Genomic DNA, 15,249 nt, shown 5'->3' with positions numbered 1-15,249 from the left:
TTATTTTGATATATCACAGTGAAAGATTTATCGTCCTCTTTTTTTTTTTTTTTTTTTTTTTTAAAAAAAAAAAAAAAAAAAAAAAAAAAAAAGGTCTTTGACTGTTGTTTTTCATGGTTTTCAGAATTTTGATTGACTTTGCCAGAAACTTACTTGGAGCCTGCCTCAGTGAACATATCTTCTGTTGGAAAATGTGTTACATCATTCCTCTCTGGGTCTCTGTGAATCAAGACGCTGTGCAGGCCATTAGCTCATAAAGTGTGCTGAAGTTTATATACTCTGGGTACAAGGAAGGGAAATGTTTAGTGAGTAACATGCTATATAAGTGAAAAGGGAGCAACTTCCAGCAAACTAGAAGTGCCCTGGGTGCACTTAGGAAAGTTCTGGAACCTGGGCTATGCCCCTTTCACTGGCAACTTTTTTGTCAATCTGATGCTTAGGACGTCTGACCAGTGGGCTAGCTCAGTGCAGATGGCTATGAATGCACAGTCCACATCTAGGCTGCCTGTTTGCCTCAAGGCTGGATTTGATTTAAATCCTATGGATAGTACATGTGTGATTTTCTCTACAAAACTGTGTGGGTCATATAACCTGATATGAATTCGGTGCCTGTTTTCCCCAAACTGCTTGCCTTAGTAATCTTGTACCTTGTGCTTTTAGGAAGGGGAGCCTATTTGGTTACACATGTATAAACTTGCAAAAAAGACAGCAAGGCTGGGGGTAAGGGTAGGGACAGAATTTATTTGCTTCTATTTTTGCATGTATTGCTTGGTTGATCGTCATATTTCTAGACTCCTGCTCTCTTAGGTCAAGATTATAGTTTGTAGTTATTATATTCCTTTCAGAGATAAAATTCATTTTTAGTTTTTTGTTTGTTCTGTGCAGTGCTACAAATTGGCCCTAGGGCCCTGTGCATTCTAGGCAAGTGCTCTACCCCTGAGCAATATCCCCAGCCTCTCAGCTATGAAATTCTATGTTACTAAAATCATCAAGTATTTCATATACTCAGCTTCTGAGTTAAATGGTGTCTCATTTACTTCTCGGTATAGATGGTGGATTTTCACAGCATCTCACTTTATCCTCCCATGATGCTACGAGACATTCCTTACAGATGTGTTTTCAAGAGGTTAAGTCATTGCCCTGTTATTTCTAAATGACAAAATTCACTATTGGGGCAATAGTATAGCAATTTCAGTCTCAAGAATTGTGAGTCCAAAACTTATACTTTTAATTTACCCAGGCTTCTTTCTCTTTGCCTAATAGATATTTTATTCCAGAATTACTGGACGAATACTTTTGCTCAGGACTTAAACTTTCCAGCAAATAGATTAGCCTCAGGGCCACATACTGTGTGACTCCTAAAGAATGCCATGGTGCATTGTGAACTGCTTGAAAAACATCTCTAAAATTTTATTTGACATCTTAAGTACCACCCACAGTATGAGAAGTTAAAATACCAAGTCTGTGATCTAATTATGCCTTAACATAACCAAAACATGGATTTGCTTTAACAAAACCCATCTTAACCAAACCATTTCACCCATATTGTTTTAACTGTTTAAATAAATTCCATTTTTTTCTTTGCCCTGGTTTTCTTATAACTGGTAATATAGACGCTTTATTTTTCACCAGCTTCAAGGGCTTCAGTTTAAACCATATCTTGAAGGGATTGAAATGATGATTACTAATATTATAGTAATATATCCTGAAACACAGTATAGTTGCAGCCATTAAGGTTGATAAACTAGATTCTATTTATAAATGTTTTCTCCGTCAGAATAACATGGAATGCAGCTTTATCAAACACCATAATGAAGTATCTTCTGTGGGTTTCACCAATCAACCTGATACCTTAAGGCTTTTGTTCCTGCAAACTAATCAAGACCTAATAAGGTTTTAAAAGAAAAACAACACATTTCTTAATCTTCCTTTAAAAAAAAATGCAGTGTAATTTTAGCTAAATACATATTAATTTCACAAGACTTTCTAGTTTGTTTCTTTAAAATCATGCTAATCAAACAAGATTACTTATTCTAATAAATACTTCCATATTTGCAAGACTTTTTTTTTTCAAAAAAGTAAGTCTTGAAAATTTATGTCCCAGGACTCACAACCAATTTCAGGAAATATTGACATGAAATTTTTTACCTCTATATTGGGTCCATATGGAGAGCTTCCATTTTATTATTATGGGTACTCACTGAGCAGTTTAAAAAAGACAAGAGCCACACTCAGAAGTGCCATGATTCTGTGGGTTGACACAGAGCTTCTTGGTAGGAAAGCCATGAATCCCCAGGCTTGATTTTGCCAGCCCATCTTGCTAGCCAGGTGCCAAAATCCTTCCATCCTTATTAGCATTCCTTCTGAGGTCAGTCAGTGAGCCCTGTTGGACAGGAAACAAAACCTACCCATATGCTTTTACAATTCTAAAATTTCATAAAACCAAGATGCCTATATTTTATCAAAAAATGAGTGACAAAATATATAAGAAATGAACAAAATTAAAGTGCTAGAGGAAGGTTGAAAAATAAAGTGTTGGGGCTAGAGAGTTGGCTCAGCAGTTAAGAGCACTGACTGCTCTTGCAGAAGACCTGGGTTTAATTCCCAGCACCCACATGGCGACTAACAGCTGCCCATAACTCCAGTTCCAGGGGATTTGAGTCCCTCTTCTGACCTTCAAGGGTACTGCATGACACGGGTGCACTTCCATACATGCAGGCAATACAGTCACACACATAAAATAAATTAAAAAAATTATATAAAACAAAAGTGTTGGGATTTGTGTACAAAGATGGGGAAAGAAGGGAGAGAGGGAGGAGGTAAAAGGAAGAAGGATGACTCTACTTGCTTGTAGCCACATGGAAAAGAAGGATCAGACTTTGACAAAAATAACATCATCATCATTGCTGTTATTTTCCTAACTTTGATACTACAGGGAGAAGCCACTCTAGTAAGTTTTCGTGTTCACAGGATGAAGTGAAATCAGACTCTTTTGAAATCATGGCCTTTGGTAGATGGGCTGTAACAGTTACTGCAGGCATATCATGCCTGCATTTTTTGAGTGGCTCTGTGACTTTCATTTAATCATCATGACACCCCAGGAGAACTATAGTATTATTTGGTGTAGGCCCTAAGGACCTATTGTGCAAGGAGCTTAAACTCCCAGGGTCACATAGCTAGCAGGTGGTGGAAATGAGATGATACCCTTGTTGTACGTCTGTAAGACTACCTACTTGCAACTGAGCCACTCTGCCCTGGGACATTGGCAAGTTAACGTTTCTTAAAATGTCTGTTAAAACATTCATCAAAGAATTATTGGAGGAGGAAAGGGATATGCTTATATGTTAACATCTTTGAGACTTTCAGTGTATCATGATAATATGCTTTAGTTGTTACACATGAATAAAGTCCATAAACTATAGGGCTTTAGAACTGAGGAACCCAAGAGAACTCTAACCATCACTAAGCTTTCATAGTAGATGAAAGAATTATTTTCTTCATTCATTTTTTTTTCAGCACAGTATAATGTCTTCTCTTAAAGGAGAAGACATTTTTCCAAGAGTAGTGTGCTGACAGGATAGAACCTTGGGAGCCTGTAGAACAGAAACCAGATCCCCAGAGCTGTCATTTGTCAGCCACATTGAGGGGCAGGCTCTTCCGGCCTTTTTGAGCCTGTTTCTATCTTTATAAAGAGGTACAGCTATCAAGTGGGGAGACAAATCTAAGCATTTGGCAGGGTGAGATGGTATGAGTATTTGTTTATAGACAACATTTTGCTTTGACACTGGCAAACACATTTGTTAAGACATGGTGGAAAGGGAGCTGAGTAATGAATCAAATGCTAACAAGTCAGGAAATGGCCAAAATTTCAGAAGAGAGACTGAAAACAAGTGGCATGAATAATTCATAGACTGAATAGTTCATGTACAACACTGAACAACTTGTTTACAGCCAATGCCTTTAACTTTTACAGCCTTTTAAACGTCATTGTACCATCTAATCTCCAGGGAAAATCTTTTCAATCCTGTCTTACAGAAAAAGGACAGTTAAGTGTGTTGGAGATGAGCCGAGGAGGCCACAGTTCATTTCTGACAGACCCAGAACTGTTATGACATAGAGAGTAGGTGGTGTTTATCAAATTCTCAGTGCAAAGTACCGAACCAATAGTTTTACATGGATCCACTCCTTCCAACAGTCCTATAAAATGGATGGTATTATTATCCTCATTTTGCAGATTGGAAAATGGAGGCTTTAGTGGTCAAGTAAGAAGTCTAATGAACAGCAGAGCTGGAAATGAAGTGGATCTGGCTTAAAACCCTGTACACTACTCCTCTGCCCTGTTGCATCTCTTGGTGCTTTTCCTAAGCATAAACGTTTTTTATATCAACAGCCAGAATGGCGTTGAAATGGTCTCACCAATTAAGGACTCTCAACTAGCATTAAAATGGTGGTTACTTGTATGATTGCATGTGTCTTAATGATAGCTTCATTCCGGTGGACCCTAGGAATATGATGGCATGAGACTCAGGCAAAAGGAATACAGTATCATTACTGGGACTGTTAGTAAGGGAAGACTGACTGACAGCACTGAAATCCTTTGCATTGTCTAAAAATACCCCTTCTTTAGCCAAATTAGTGCAAGGATCCTTCTAAGTCTGAGGATGCTCACTGCTGCAAAGGCATGTGGTAAAAGTGGACACTGGACAGCTCTTATTTTCAAAACACAAGGGAGGATTAGGGATTATAGGTTGGTAAGGATTGTAGGAAGAAGATGCAACCCCGTTGAAAGGCAATCCCTCGTTGAAGTTCAACTGGTCACTTTTCCACGTTCCCATTGTTCTTATCTTTGGTGTTGCATTGTAATTTCACCTTCTCTGTACCGGTTAAAGACGAAGTCCTTTCTAGTCTTACTTGTTAGAATGTCTAGCCCAGTGTTCTCTGTGGCCAGAGCCCAGTAGAATCCCTGTGGGGAACCTGTGGGATTTTGAGAGTAGCCAAAGTTCAGCAAGCAAATGGTTCCATGCAGACATGTTCTTACAGTAACTCCTGGTGATGTTAGGCATACCTCTATTTTTTGTTGTTGTTTTTTTTAATTTGATGCTTTTTTTTTGCTTTTCCTCACCGAAATTGAGATCTTTTTCCAGAACAGACTAATTTAGACCGATACTTCAGATTTAAGTGACTAACTTAAGGAAAGAGTCCCTGAAAACACAGGTTTATCCCTAATTTTATAAAGTTGCTGTTGAGTATTTTTCTGTTACCCCAATACACTCTCCTAGCATCCACCCTCTCTTCTCCAGGAAGAGGAAGCGATTCTGAGTCTGACTTGCCACATCGGAAGTTGCCAGATGTGAAGAAGGATGACATGTCTGCACGGCGGACTTCCCATGGTGAGCCAAAATCAGCAGTGCCTTTTAACCAGTACCTCCCGAATAAAAGCAACCAGACCGCCTATGTCCCAGCACCTCTGAGAAAGAAGAAGACTGAGCGGGAGGATTACCGGAAGAGCTGGAGCATGGCCACCTCCCCCCTCAGTGGGGAAAGGCCCTTCAGGTAGGCCTGACCCCCTGCTGTCTTGGGTAAAACTCCTGAGGAGGAATGAAGTCCATTAGCCATTTCAGTACTTTGATATACAATTACAAAGAGAAGTGGGTGACTCAAATCCTGAGAGCTTGTCATACAGTATCAGTTTCATGAAGGCAACTAGAGCTATGCCTGGCACGCTATAGGTATCCAACAAGTACTTAGCCAATGAGCAGATGCTTGAGGCCAGTTCCACTGACAGAATGTGGAAAACAGATAGGTCATCCATGTCCTACTGTGGAGACTATCTGATTTCTGATCCTGTTAGAGTAGGTGTACAAAAACTACACAAAAAGACTTTTTAACAACTTGATTTACTCAAGTGAGAGAGACATGGCAGGTCTGACTGAAATGTAAATATAGTCACAATGAATAGAAGACATGTTTCTCATTTTCTCAGAGAAGCAAACTATTTTCTTAATCTCTATATTGAGAGTATGTATTTATTCAGCAAGTATTTATTGAATAATTATTATGTGCTGGATGCTGTCTTCTAGGATTTGAGGACCCAACAGTCAGTAAGATTCAGTCCTTGCCTTTAATATCCTTATAATGATGATACTTTTCTAAATTCCATCTTTATTATCTAGGATTTTCCACTAAATAAACGTTTTATTGAAAATGTTATTTGTTGATCAAAATTAATGAATTTTACCTTTCCATCAGAAAAGCTTTTTTGCTTTTGGTGTCAAGTATTGAAGAGCCCTTGATCAGTGCTTAAGGGAAGAGACATTGTATTAATTAGCAAATGGCTGCATTTAATTGACTTTATAGTAGCAGGATCATATCCTGTACTATGATTTTTTTTAAGTTAATAGTAATATCAAAATGTGTTAGAAATTATGTCTGGTCTGTTCTCAGGCCTGTCTGTTAGCTTGGCAAACCATATTGTCCTATTTACTAGTTATCCTGAAACGATAGAGGAGGAGGGAAGCGAAGCAGGGTCTCCTGATGAAGAAGACCCCAGCAGTCAGATGGGTCCTGGTGGGCAGCCTGATGGTGGGTTAGACTCTGCCCCCAGCAGTGGTGAGGAGCAGCCTCCTTCTGTGGGGACGGCAGTGGTGCCAGCTCCCACACCTGAAGACAGAGATGCTGCAGAAAACCAAAGGCGCAGGAGGCTGGAGCAAGCTGGAATCAAGGTTGTGCCTGCAGCACAGCGCTTTGCCAGGTTAGCTCTGCCAGCTGAGGCTGGCCTGGCTGGCCTTCTGCATGCCTGCAGGTTTGGAATCCGTCTAGCAAGCTGGACTTCTCATCCTCTTTTCCCAGTTCCTGCGTGTCCGTTGCATCATTTGTCCCTGCTGTGGATAAACAGAAATAGATACTTTGCCTTGGAGCCTGTCTCTGCTCTGTCTTTGGCTATTTGGAATGGAGACAAAGTGTGGGCCTCCTTAGATTCTATCCCAGTGCTGCTTTTGTGGTCAGTCATTTGGTAGGCTGTAAGGTTTACCTAGCAATAATATCTTATTTTTCTATTGTTTGTGGCTTGTTAACTTCCACACTACTCCTAAATGGCTCATTACTTCATGTTGCCCATCACTAGAAAATGGTCAGGGTAAAATGGGTAGGGGGGCTGTCTTTGCAGAGAATGGCTTGCAAAGATCCACTTGCTCTTCTTCTCTTAAGCAGTAGTGAGGACTGAATTTGTCTTCGTATTTTCTAAAGCACAGTGATTCAAAAACAAAAAACTGGAACAATGAGTTCTCTTAATTACAGCTGAAAGCACTGGTTCACAGTGTTGCTGGCTTCATGGTGCCTATGAGATGGAAAGCTTTGGCACTTGAAGCCACAGAATACTAGAGTTCTACAGTTTTTGTAGTGTTGTGTGAAGCTGGCTAATTTTTATACATAAGAATCCCAGATCCTCTCAATAATCATGCAGGCAACATTTATGAGACAAATTGACATTCATACCAACTTGACACCTGAGATTCCTCTGTTACTTGCTGTTCCATTTAATTTTAAAAGATGGGTAATATGCTCATTTTTCAGAAGAAGAAACAAAGGATGGATGATTGTATTGATTACTTTACTTGGTACTGTGAAAAGATACTTGGCATAGGCAAGTTGAGGAAAGAAGGATTTGTTTTGGCTCATGGTCTCAGGAGATTTCAGTCCATCATGGTACAGAAGGTGCTGCGATGGGAGAGCTCAGCCATCTTGGGAGGAGCATGAGGCAGCTGGTCTCACTGTGGTAAGCAGGAGAGAATGGAACCAGAAGCAGGACCAGGCTATAACCCTCAAAGGCCCACACACAGTGACCCAACTCCATCTATCAGAGACTATGCTCCAAAAGTTCCACACTCTCCCAAACAGCACCACCAACTGGGGACCAAGTGATCAACACAGATGTCTTTGGGGGACATTTCACATTCAAACCATAAGAAGGGTAGTGACTTACAGAGCTGGTTGTAGCTGACTTGGCAGCCAGATTCGGGTATCTGCCTTCCACACATGGTTTTCTCTGTATACTCCTTCTGTGGTTATTTCTGTGGTCTAGGTCTTAATTGAAATATCCAGTGTTGGTTTATATGGACTTAATCTTAGGGTAGCTCTGTATTGATTAAAAAATAAGCAAAAGAAGGATGTATTTCTTTCTGTCTCTGGTATACCACAGTTAATCATGCCTACCCTAGAAATCCTAACATAAAATTGTGCTTGTGTTATAAGAACCTCTCAAATGAAGAATAGTATCATATGGTATTCTCCAAACAACCAGAATTTTTTTTACTTAATTGGGCATATAATTTCCCTACATCCTCAAACATCTACCAGGCTAGATGCTGGCTACAAAAAATAAATACTGTCCCCTCACCATCTACCTTTTTTTTTTTTTTAGATTTCTCTCCCCTCTTTAAGCTTAGGACACAATGAGGGTATTACTAAGTTATACAGAGAAGAGTATGGATATACCAAAAATAATCTTTACATCTTTGATGTACATACACACCTTTATTTTTATCATATCCGTGAAGTCTTTAAGCTAAAATTTACCAAGTAGGTCATCATCTTTAGAGTCTTAGGGAAAAAAAGAGCAATAGGAGGTGAGCAGGGAGCTACAGGTGCTAATTGGGCAACTTGGGAATAAGATGACATAAGAAAAAGTTGTGCAAGTTTGGGAAATCCAAAACTGTTCCATGCCACTTCAGTAACTGGGAGGCAGATTTTGCAGTAAAACATTGATCTCCTTTGTGACAACTCCTTTTCCCTACATACAGAGAGTCATAGTTTAAAATGGAACTGCAATGATCCATATTATATTTATGTGGTCATTTTTGCATCCATGAATGTTTTGGTATCTGATTTAATGTTCATCTCTATCATCCAAATTAACTCTATGAAGCAGAAGTTTGCAGGGTCATTAATGTCATCATACCTGAGACTTTCTATGCAGCATTTAAAGCCATGTTGGAAACAGTTATCAGTGTTCTTAGAGAAGATCCCAAGAGCAGCACAACATCCCCGCTCCAGTCACCCAGAATTTGTTAGGTGGACGACTCAGCTGCTAGTTCACTCCTAAAAGCACTGTAGTGCCATGCCACCAGCCTGGTGGAGCTGCATTTTTATCATTTAACTTTTTACAAGCCACAATAGAGTTGGAGAGTCATTCTAAGTTTATCCCACTTGGGGTCCTGCCTTTAATGTGGCAGAAAATTGCTTAACTGGAATGAAATGCAAATTATGAAGGGGGGAAAAAGAATTCTTAGCGTCTGGAAAACGAGAATATAAATCATTGAACTATGCCAATGTTGCTCAAAGCATTTGACCTCTAGTCTCTTGTTTTGACATCCAGATGGATTCTGGCCATCACATTTTTGGACCCAAGGAGAAGCTCAAGATAGTTCTTGGGGCCTGTTGCTCAGCTGGGAAAGACTGTTGGCAGAGACAGATGAGTGTTGAGCACGTGGTATGCAAGGGGAGGGACATAGAATAAGGAAAAAACCTTTGGACCCAGACCACTTTTCTGTTCCCTTCCCAAGGATTCTCACACACATCCTTGCATTGTTTATAAGACAGTAGGCAGCACAGAGCAAAGGTGCATGTTATTACATTTTCACATGATGTTAGAAGCCTACATGTCCCATGCTGCTAATGAAAACTTATAATAGGAGGTATCTGAGCATCAAGGGACAGAAAGTAGGACTTCTCAATAAACATGTGGCAGTTAATATTTATTAGAGTTTCCATTGTAGTGAAAAAGTATATAAACTGCTTTTTTTCTTCAATTTTATTTTATGATCATGTTAACTTAATTATCCCTCCCATATAATATTCTGCCAAAGAAGCCACATTTGTGTTTTAAGAGGACAAAATAAGAACCAAATTCACTTCCCCTGAATTAAAATACCATAGAGATTTGCATTCTTTTACTTGGTGTTTCCCATTGGAGAAGTAAAATTTTTAAACTGAATTATAGGCTTCACGTGATGGTACTTCTTCTCTAATTCTTTGCATGTGTTTCATCACTCAGTGTTTTCTGCTAGTCTGTGAATCTTCTCAACCACATAGTTAATTAATTACAGAGAGGAAAAATCTCCCAGGAACAATAGACATTTTAGAAATCTGTAGAAGAAGATCAGATGTAGCCAAGTGCCAGACACGTATTCTTCCACATCCCTCTGTGCCAGATGCTGGCTTCTTGCTTTTTGCTGCACAGATCCCCTGTTCTAGGGACCAGACAGACGCAGGCATGCATGAAACTTTGTGACTCTGGATGTGTCTGTCCTTCCTGGAGATGGGGAAACAGGAAGGTTTCTGCTGTTGCCCATGACATTCCCAAGAGAGGGAACAGACTTTTCTGGAGAGCCCAGTTTCTTTCAATAGAACAAACTCACTGCAAAGTCAAGATAGCTGTTTGTTCACTTCCAAGTAAAAAAGGGTGAAAGAAGATGCCAATTCTTCCTTAAGAATTTTTTTGTTTATTTTGTTACATATGTGTATGTGTGTAGCATATGTACATATATTTATGTGTATGTACACTTGAGCATGCAGAGGCCAGAGGATGTCACGCTGAGCCTTATTCCTTTGAGATAGAATCTCTCACTGAATCTGGAACTAAGTTTGTGACCAGAAAGCCCCAGTGAGCCTCCTGTCTCTGTCCCCCCGCCCCCCACACACACTAGCACTGGAGTTACAGGTGCATGCGCAGCCATGCCAAACATGTATGTGGGTGCTGGTGATTTGAACTCAGATCCTTGTGCTTGTGCAGCAAATACACTTACCCCCTGAGCCATCTCCCCAGCCCTTCTTAGTTTAAATCATTATCTCATGTGCTTTGAAATAGATAAAGACTTAGAAACTTCAAGACAAGTGCTTTCTTTGCCCTATTCCATGTGTTGGGTTCATAATCTTTCCTATTATGATAACTGGCCTTATTTAGAGGAGGCTGGCAGAGTTACAAGGTCAAAGTCAGGTCTCTCTATTTCTTGGTAGCCTAAGCAGTTCTTGAACTTGTGAATCTCCTGACTTGGCCTCCCAAGTAGCTGGGATTATAGACCTGAGCCCTCCGGTCCCACCAGGGGGCCATATTTCTCACTGCATATCAACTGTATTCCTTCCTTGTGGTCGATATCTACCCAGAAACTCACCTATGAATGATGTGAAAGAAATAAAGCTCCCGAACCTCCCTATAAATACAAATCCAGATAGCAGAGCTCTTCTGTTTATGTTGATTTAAGGTAGTTTGCCTAAGTTCATGAAACTTGAACCAGAGACCTTAATATTCTCCTCAGCAAAATGCACATCAAAATGTCTAGCTTGCAGGGTTTTCAAAGTCATTAACTTATGTACTGGCATCTCAGACGTGTAATGATTGATAACTAAGGTAAAACATATCAGTGTTTAACAATACACTGCCCTTAGGCCTTTCAAAGAATAAATAGTACAGAATAAAAGTCGTCGAAATATTTCAGTAAGTGGATATCTGGGACTATTCTTTTACATATCTGCCTTTGATATATTATTATTTCAAGATCAGTAGTGCCAGCCCATAATTTGTATCATTTTTCCTCTGTGAGACTTTTATGAAGCTCTAAATTTACGGATTTCTTGCAATAAACAAAAAAATCAGAGTTTTTTCAGTGAATAAAGATACTCCAGAGATATATCCTAAAGTAATCATTGATACAGAAACTTTACTGAGCCTCTTTTTTGAAGTCCACATATCTAAATTGAGATCACTTGAAACAAGTCCTGCCATACTGGGCATTTAGCCTAAAAAGATATGCCAGGGGAATTTGTAGCCCAGCTGGGCTCACGTGATGCATAAGGTACCAGATTTGCACTGCCCAGATTGGCATCACAAGTCGGCAGGACCACTTGCATGCATGTGCACTTTTTATTCTAACAGATTCCTTCAGAGATGAAACCCAGCCCTGCTGGTCAAGAAGTGGAAGGAGTTCTAGTCTTGGACTTGGTTCAGTCTGAGGATCTGCCCCACACTGGGGTGTTGAGAATATGTGAGGTCTGTACTTCACATTGAAAGGACTTTGTGAAGTATCAAGTGTTATGCAGAATCGTGGGTTATGATTAATTAGCATTCTGTCCATACTGAGTTGTCCAAGCACAACTCCCAGGATCCCTTTATTTAGTAACCAAATTATTTCCCCTTCTCCTACTCTCATAGTAATGATAATGCTTTTAGATAGATAGATAGATAGATAGATAGATAGATAGATAGATAGATAGATAGACAGACAGATAGATAGTGTTCGGCTTTCAAAGCTGTTCCCGGCATTGGTTATTTGTTTCATCAGTTGTACAGTGGTTTGTTCATTGTCATATATCAGGGCCTCTAGAACAGCCTTGATTTGGATTTGAGTCTATATACTAGCACTTTGACCTTGAGCAAGTTTTCTAGCCTGTATCTCACTTTCTGCTTGATAAAATGAAGATGAGAGGGCTATGGACCAAGCAGGATTTGTGTGAGACTTGCAAAAATTAACACTTAGGATCAGCACATAGTATGTGTCCCTCATCTACTGGCCAACTTCATTATAATCAATGTGCTTTTTACATAGTGATTTTGAAGAGATTCAATGATCTGCCATTTTCTGCTAATCACTCTGCCTAGCCATATAGTTAACCAATCCAAGTTGATCTTTGACAGCCATATGGATGAAGGATGCAGGGGAGGAGAGTGAACACAGGTCAGGGAGGGGCCAGGCAGGAGACTGAGAGTTAGGTATGTCACTCAAAGGGCAGGATTTAATACTTTAAGAAACAAATTTATTGAAGAGTAAAGCATCACAGATATCCATGTTTTAAATTTTTATTGAGAACAGTGGGTAAGAGCGAGAAGGTGTTCTGAGCATGACTGATGATGTATTACTTTTCTCAAATTCTGGAGGAAAGGGGACCTTTAAAGTGATGCTTGCTGTAAAGTGATGGCCTCCTCTGGAATAGTGTGAGGGCCAGCTGGTCAACCAAAGTAGACCATTTCATTTCTGATTCTTTTCTCAGCCAAACTAATTTCTCCTGTCTTCATTCTTGGATTGAGTTGGTCTTTCAAGGATAAAGACTTTACTCTTTTTTAAAACGTTTTGATATTGTGTGTGTGTGTGTGAGAGAGAGAGAGAGAGAGAGAGAGAGACAGAGCGAGAGACAGAGAGAGACAGAGAGAGAGAAAGAGAGAGAGAGAGAGAGTGTGTGTATGCACATGTGAATGCATGTGGTGTGTGGAGGTCAGAGGACAGCTTGTGGGAATCTATTCTCTCCTTCCACTCTAATGGATTCTGGGATGTGAACTCAGGTTTTCAGTCTTGGTGGCAAGTGCCTTTACCCACTGAGCCATATTGCTGGCCTTTAAACACCTTTTTTTTTTGCAGGGGACTACTGGGGATTGAACTCAGTGCCTCGTGCATGCTGGGCAAGTGCTTCACCACAGAGCCATGTCCTCTTTTCAAGAACTTATTCTTAATCCTTTTTTAGAAAACCCATACAAAGTGGGTAAGCTTTCTTTAGAAATCAAGGCATTTTTATTTATCATCTTTATGTACTGAGAAGATTAAAAAAATTCCAACACTCTATTATGATTTAGGTTTCTTTTTTTTTTTTAAAAAAAAAGCTGGTCTTTTTAGGTGGTGGAGGGGTGGGGTTTTGTTTGAATGCCACATAGGCACAATTACTCTGTCTCTCCCCACCACATCCCCCAGTCACATACATACACCAGGAAAAATAAACAAAAAAATGGGAAAATTCCTAAGGCTTACTGCCTAACATTCTACCATTAAAATGCTTGCTTTAAGCAATTTAAAGCTTCTATTTCAAAGAAGCCCCTCAAGTCTCCTTTGAAAATGGAAATCATCTGTAGCAATAATTTAGCAGAACATCCTCACCATGACGTACTAGTATATGTTCCAGCATATAATGGAAGCAGACCTGGGAGATGGAGAGCCTAGGGATAGAAGGAGAAGCAGGTGCTGACAGGAAGGTTTGAGGTTTGACCAGCTGTCATGCAGTAGGTTTGTTTCTTGAATAGTCTTAAGCTAGTCCAGACATCTCAGGTCAGCTCAGTTCAGCAGAAGCACCGGCTTAGACTTTGCAGTGGCACACCTGTATTCTAGGTGTGTCAACACATGGCTTCATTCATGGGGTCTCTCCCAAATCCATTTCTTGGGCTCACTGTCTTGCTCTGTCCACCAAAGACAAACGTGAGTGCCTAACAAATGTACTGAGGAAGAGAAGCAGTGGCAAAGAGCTTCCTACTTTTTCCAAGTTTCAGGAAAAGAATTTGGACTGTCACTTTCAGAGCCATTTAGGATCTTGCTGTTTTAAGCTGAGAGCCCTGCAAATTACACAAATTTTTAGAATTGTTACTCTCTGGCTGAATTCAAGGTTTTAAACCCATCCTAACTGTGTTGCAACTCCATACTAAAGTAATGTGATGCTTTTTGAACTAACAGTATTGAGAGGACATTTTTGCTAACAGTACAATTGCGTGGAGATGGGGATTAAAAGACTTTTTGATCTGATCAAATGTGGAGTTCCATTTAATTTTGCTCTATCAGTCAAAAGCAATTGAGTGAAGATTATGAAGCTGTCGGTGATATTATCCTTCGCAAAGAAAATCCTTTCCTGACCCTCCAACATGGCAAAGATTCGGAGTCAGAAGATGAGGTTGGATGCCGACTACCTGACCTTGAAAAGGATGATTTTGCTGCAAGAAGAGCAAGGATGAACCAAAGCAAGCCAATAGTGCCACTCAATCAACTCCTGTATGGGCCTTACATCAAAAAAGACACAGAGAAGGCAGACAGCAGCACACAACCCTCAAAGTTAATGCCAGACAAGAAGAGTCTAGAACGTAAAAGGTGTGCGCTCTGTGTTTATATATAAAAGAAAGATCATAATTAAGCAAAACTGATTTGTACGTAGTCCCCATTCCTCTTTCCTACCCCAATGACATGCTCCTTGTCCAGATGTTTTAGGTTGAAATAGATGTCCAGATATCCAGACGTCCCCACCTGCATAAATGCAAATGGAAGACAAAAGAGTGACTATGTCCCGGATAGGACTGAATTTGCCAAAAAGATGTTGGATTCCAGTGTGTTGATGGTTGGAGGAGTCAGGGAGCATCATCATAAACGGGTGCTGGTATCATAGAGTGGCGTCACTGGCCAAGTAGACATGTCCAACTAGCTTCCAAAGAACAACCAACATTCAAAGCTT

General features: G+C 40.0%; 1 protein-coding gene across 13 annotated transcripts in view; it reads left to right on the top strand.

Moving 5' to 3' along the window:
- The window catches only part of Limch1 (LIM and calponin homology domains 1), a 353,723-nt gene that overhangs the window by 269,137 nt on the left and 69,337 nt on the right, over nt 1-15,249 (top strand). For all 13 annotated transcript variants that reach the window (XM_008827219.2, XM_029560687.1, XM_029560686.1 and 10 more), the window contains one exon: nt 5,301-5,553. In XM_008827219.2, the coding sequence (XP_008825441.1) occupies nt 5,301-5,553 (253 nt within the window). The remainder of the gene's footprint in view (nt 1-5,300; nt 5,554-15,249) is intronic.

Source organism: Nannospalax galili, unplaced genomic scaffold (genome assembly GCF_000622305.1).
Source record: "Nannospalax galili isolate Female #2095 unplaced genomic scaffold, S.galili_v1.0 scaffold772, whole genome shotgun sequence".
NCBI classification, from domain to species: Eukaryota; Metazoa; Chordata; class Mammalia; order Rodentia; family Spalacidae; genus Nannospalax; species Nannospalax galili.
Note: the sequence above shows the minus strand (reverse complement) of the source record. Positions and strands in the feature narration are given on the sequence as shown.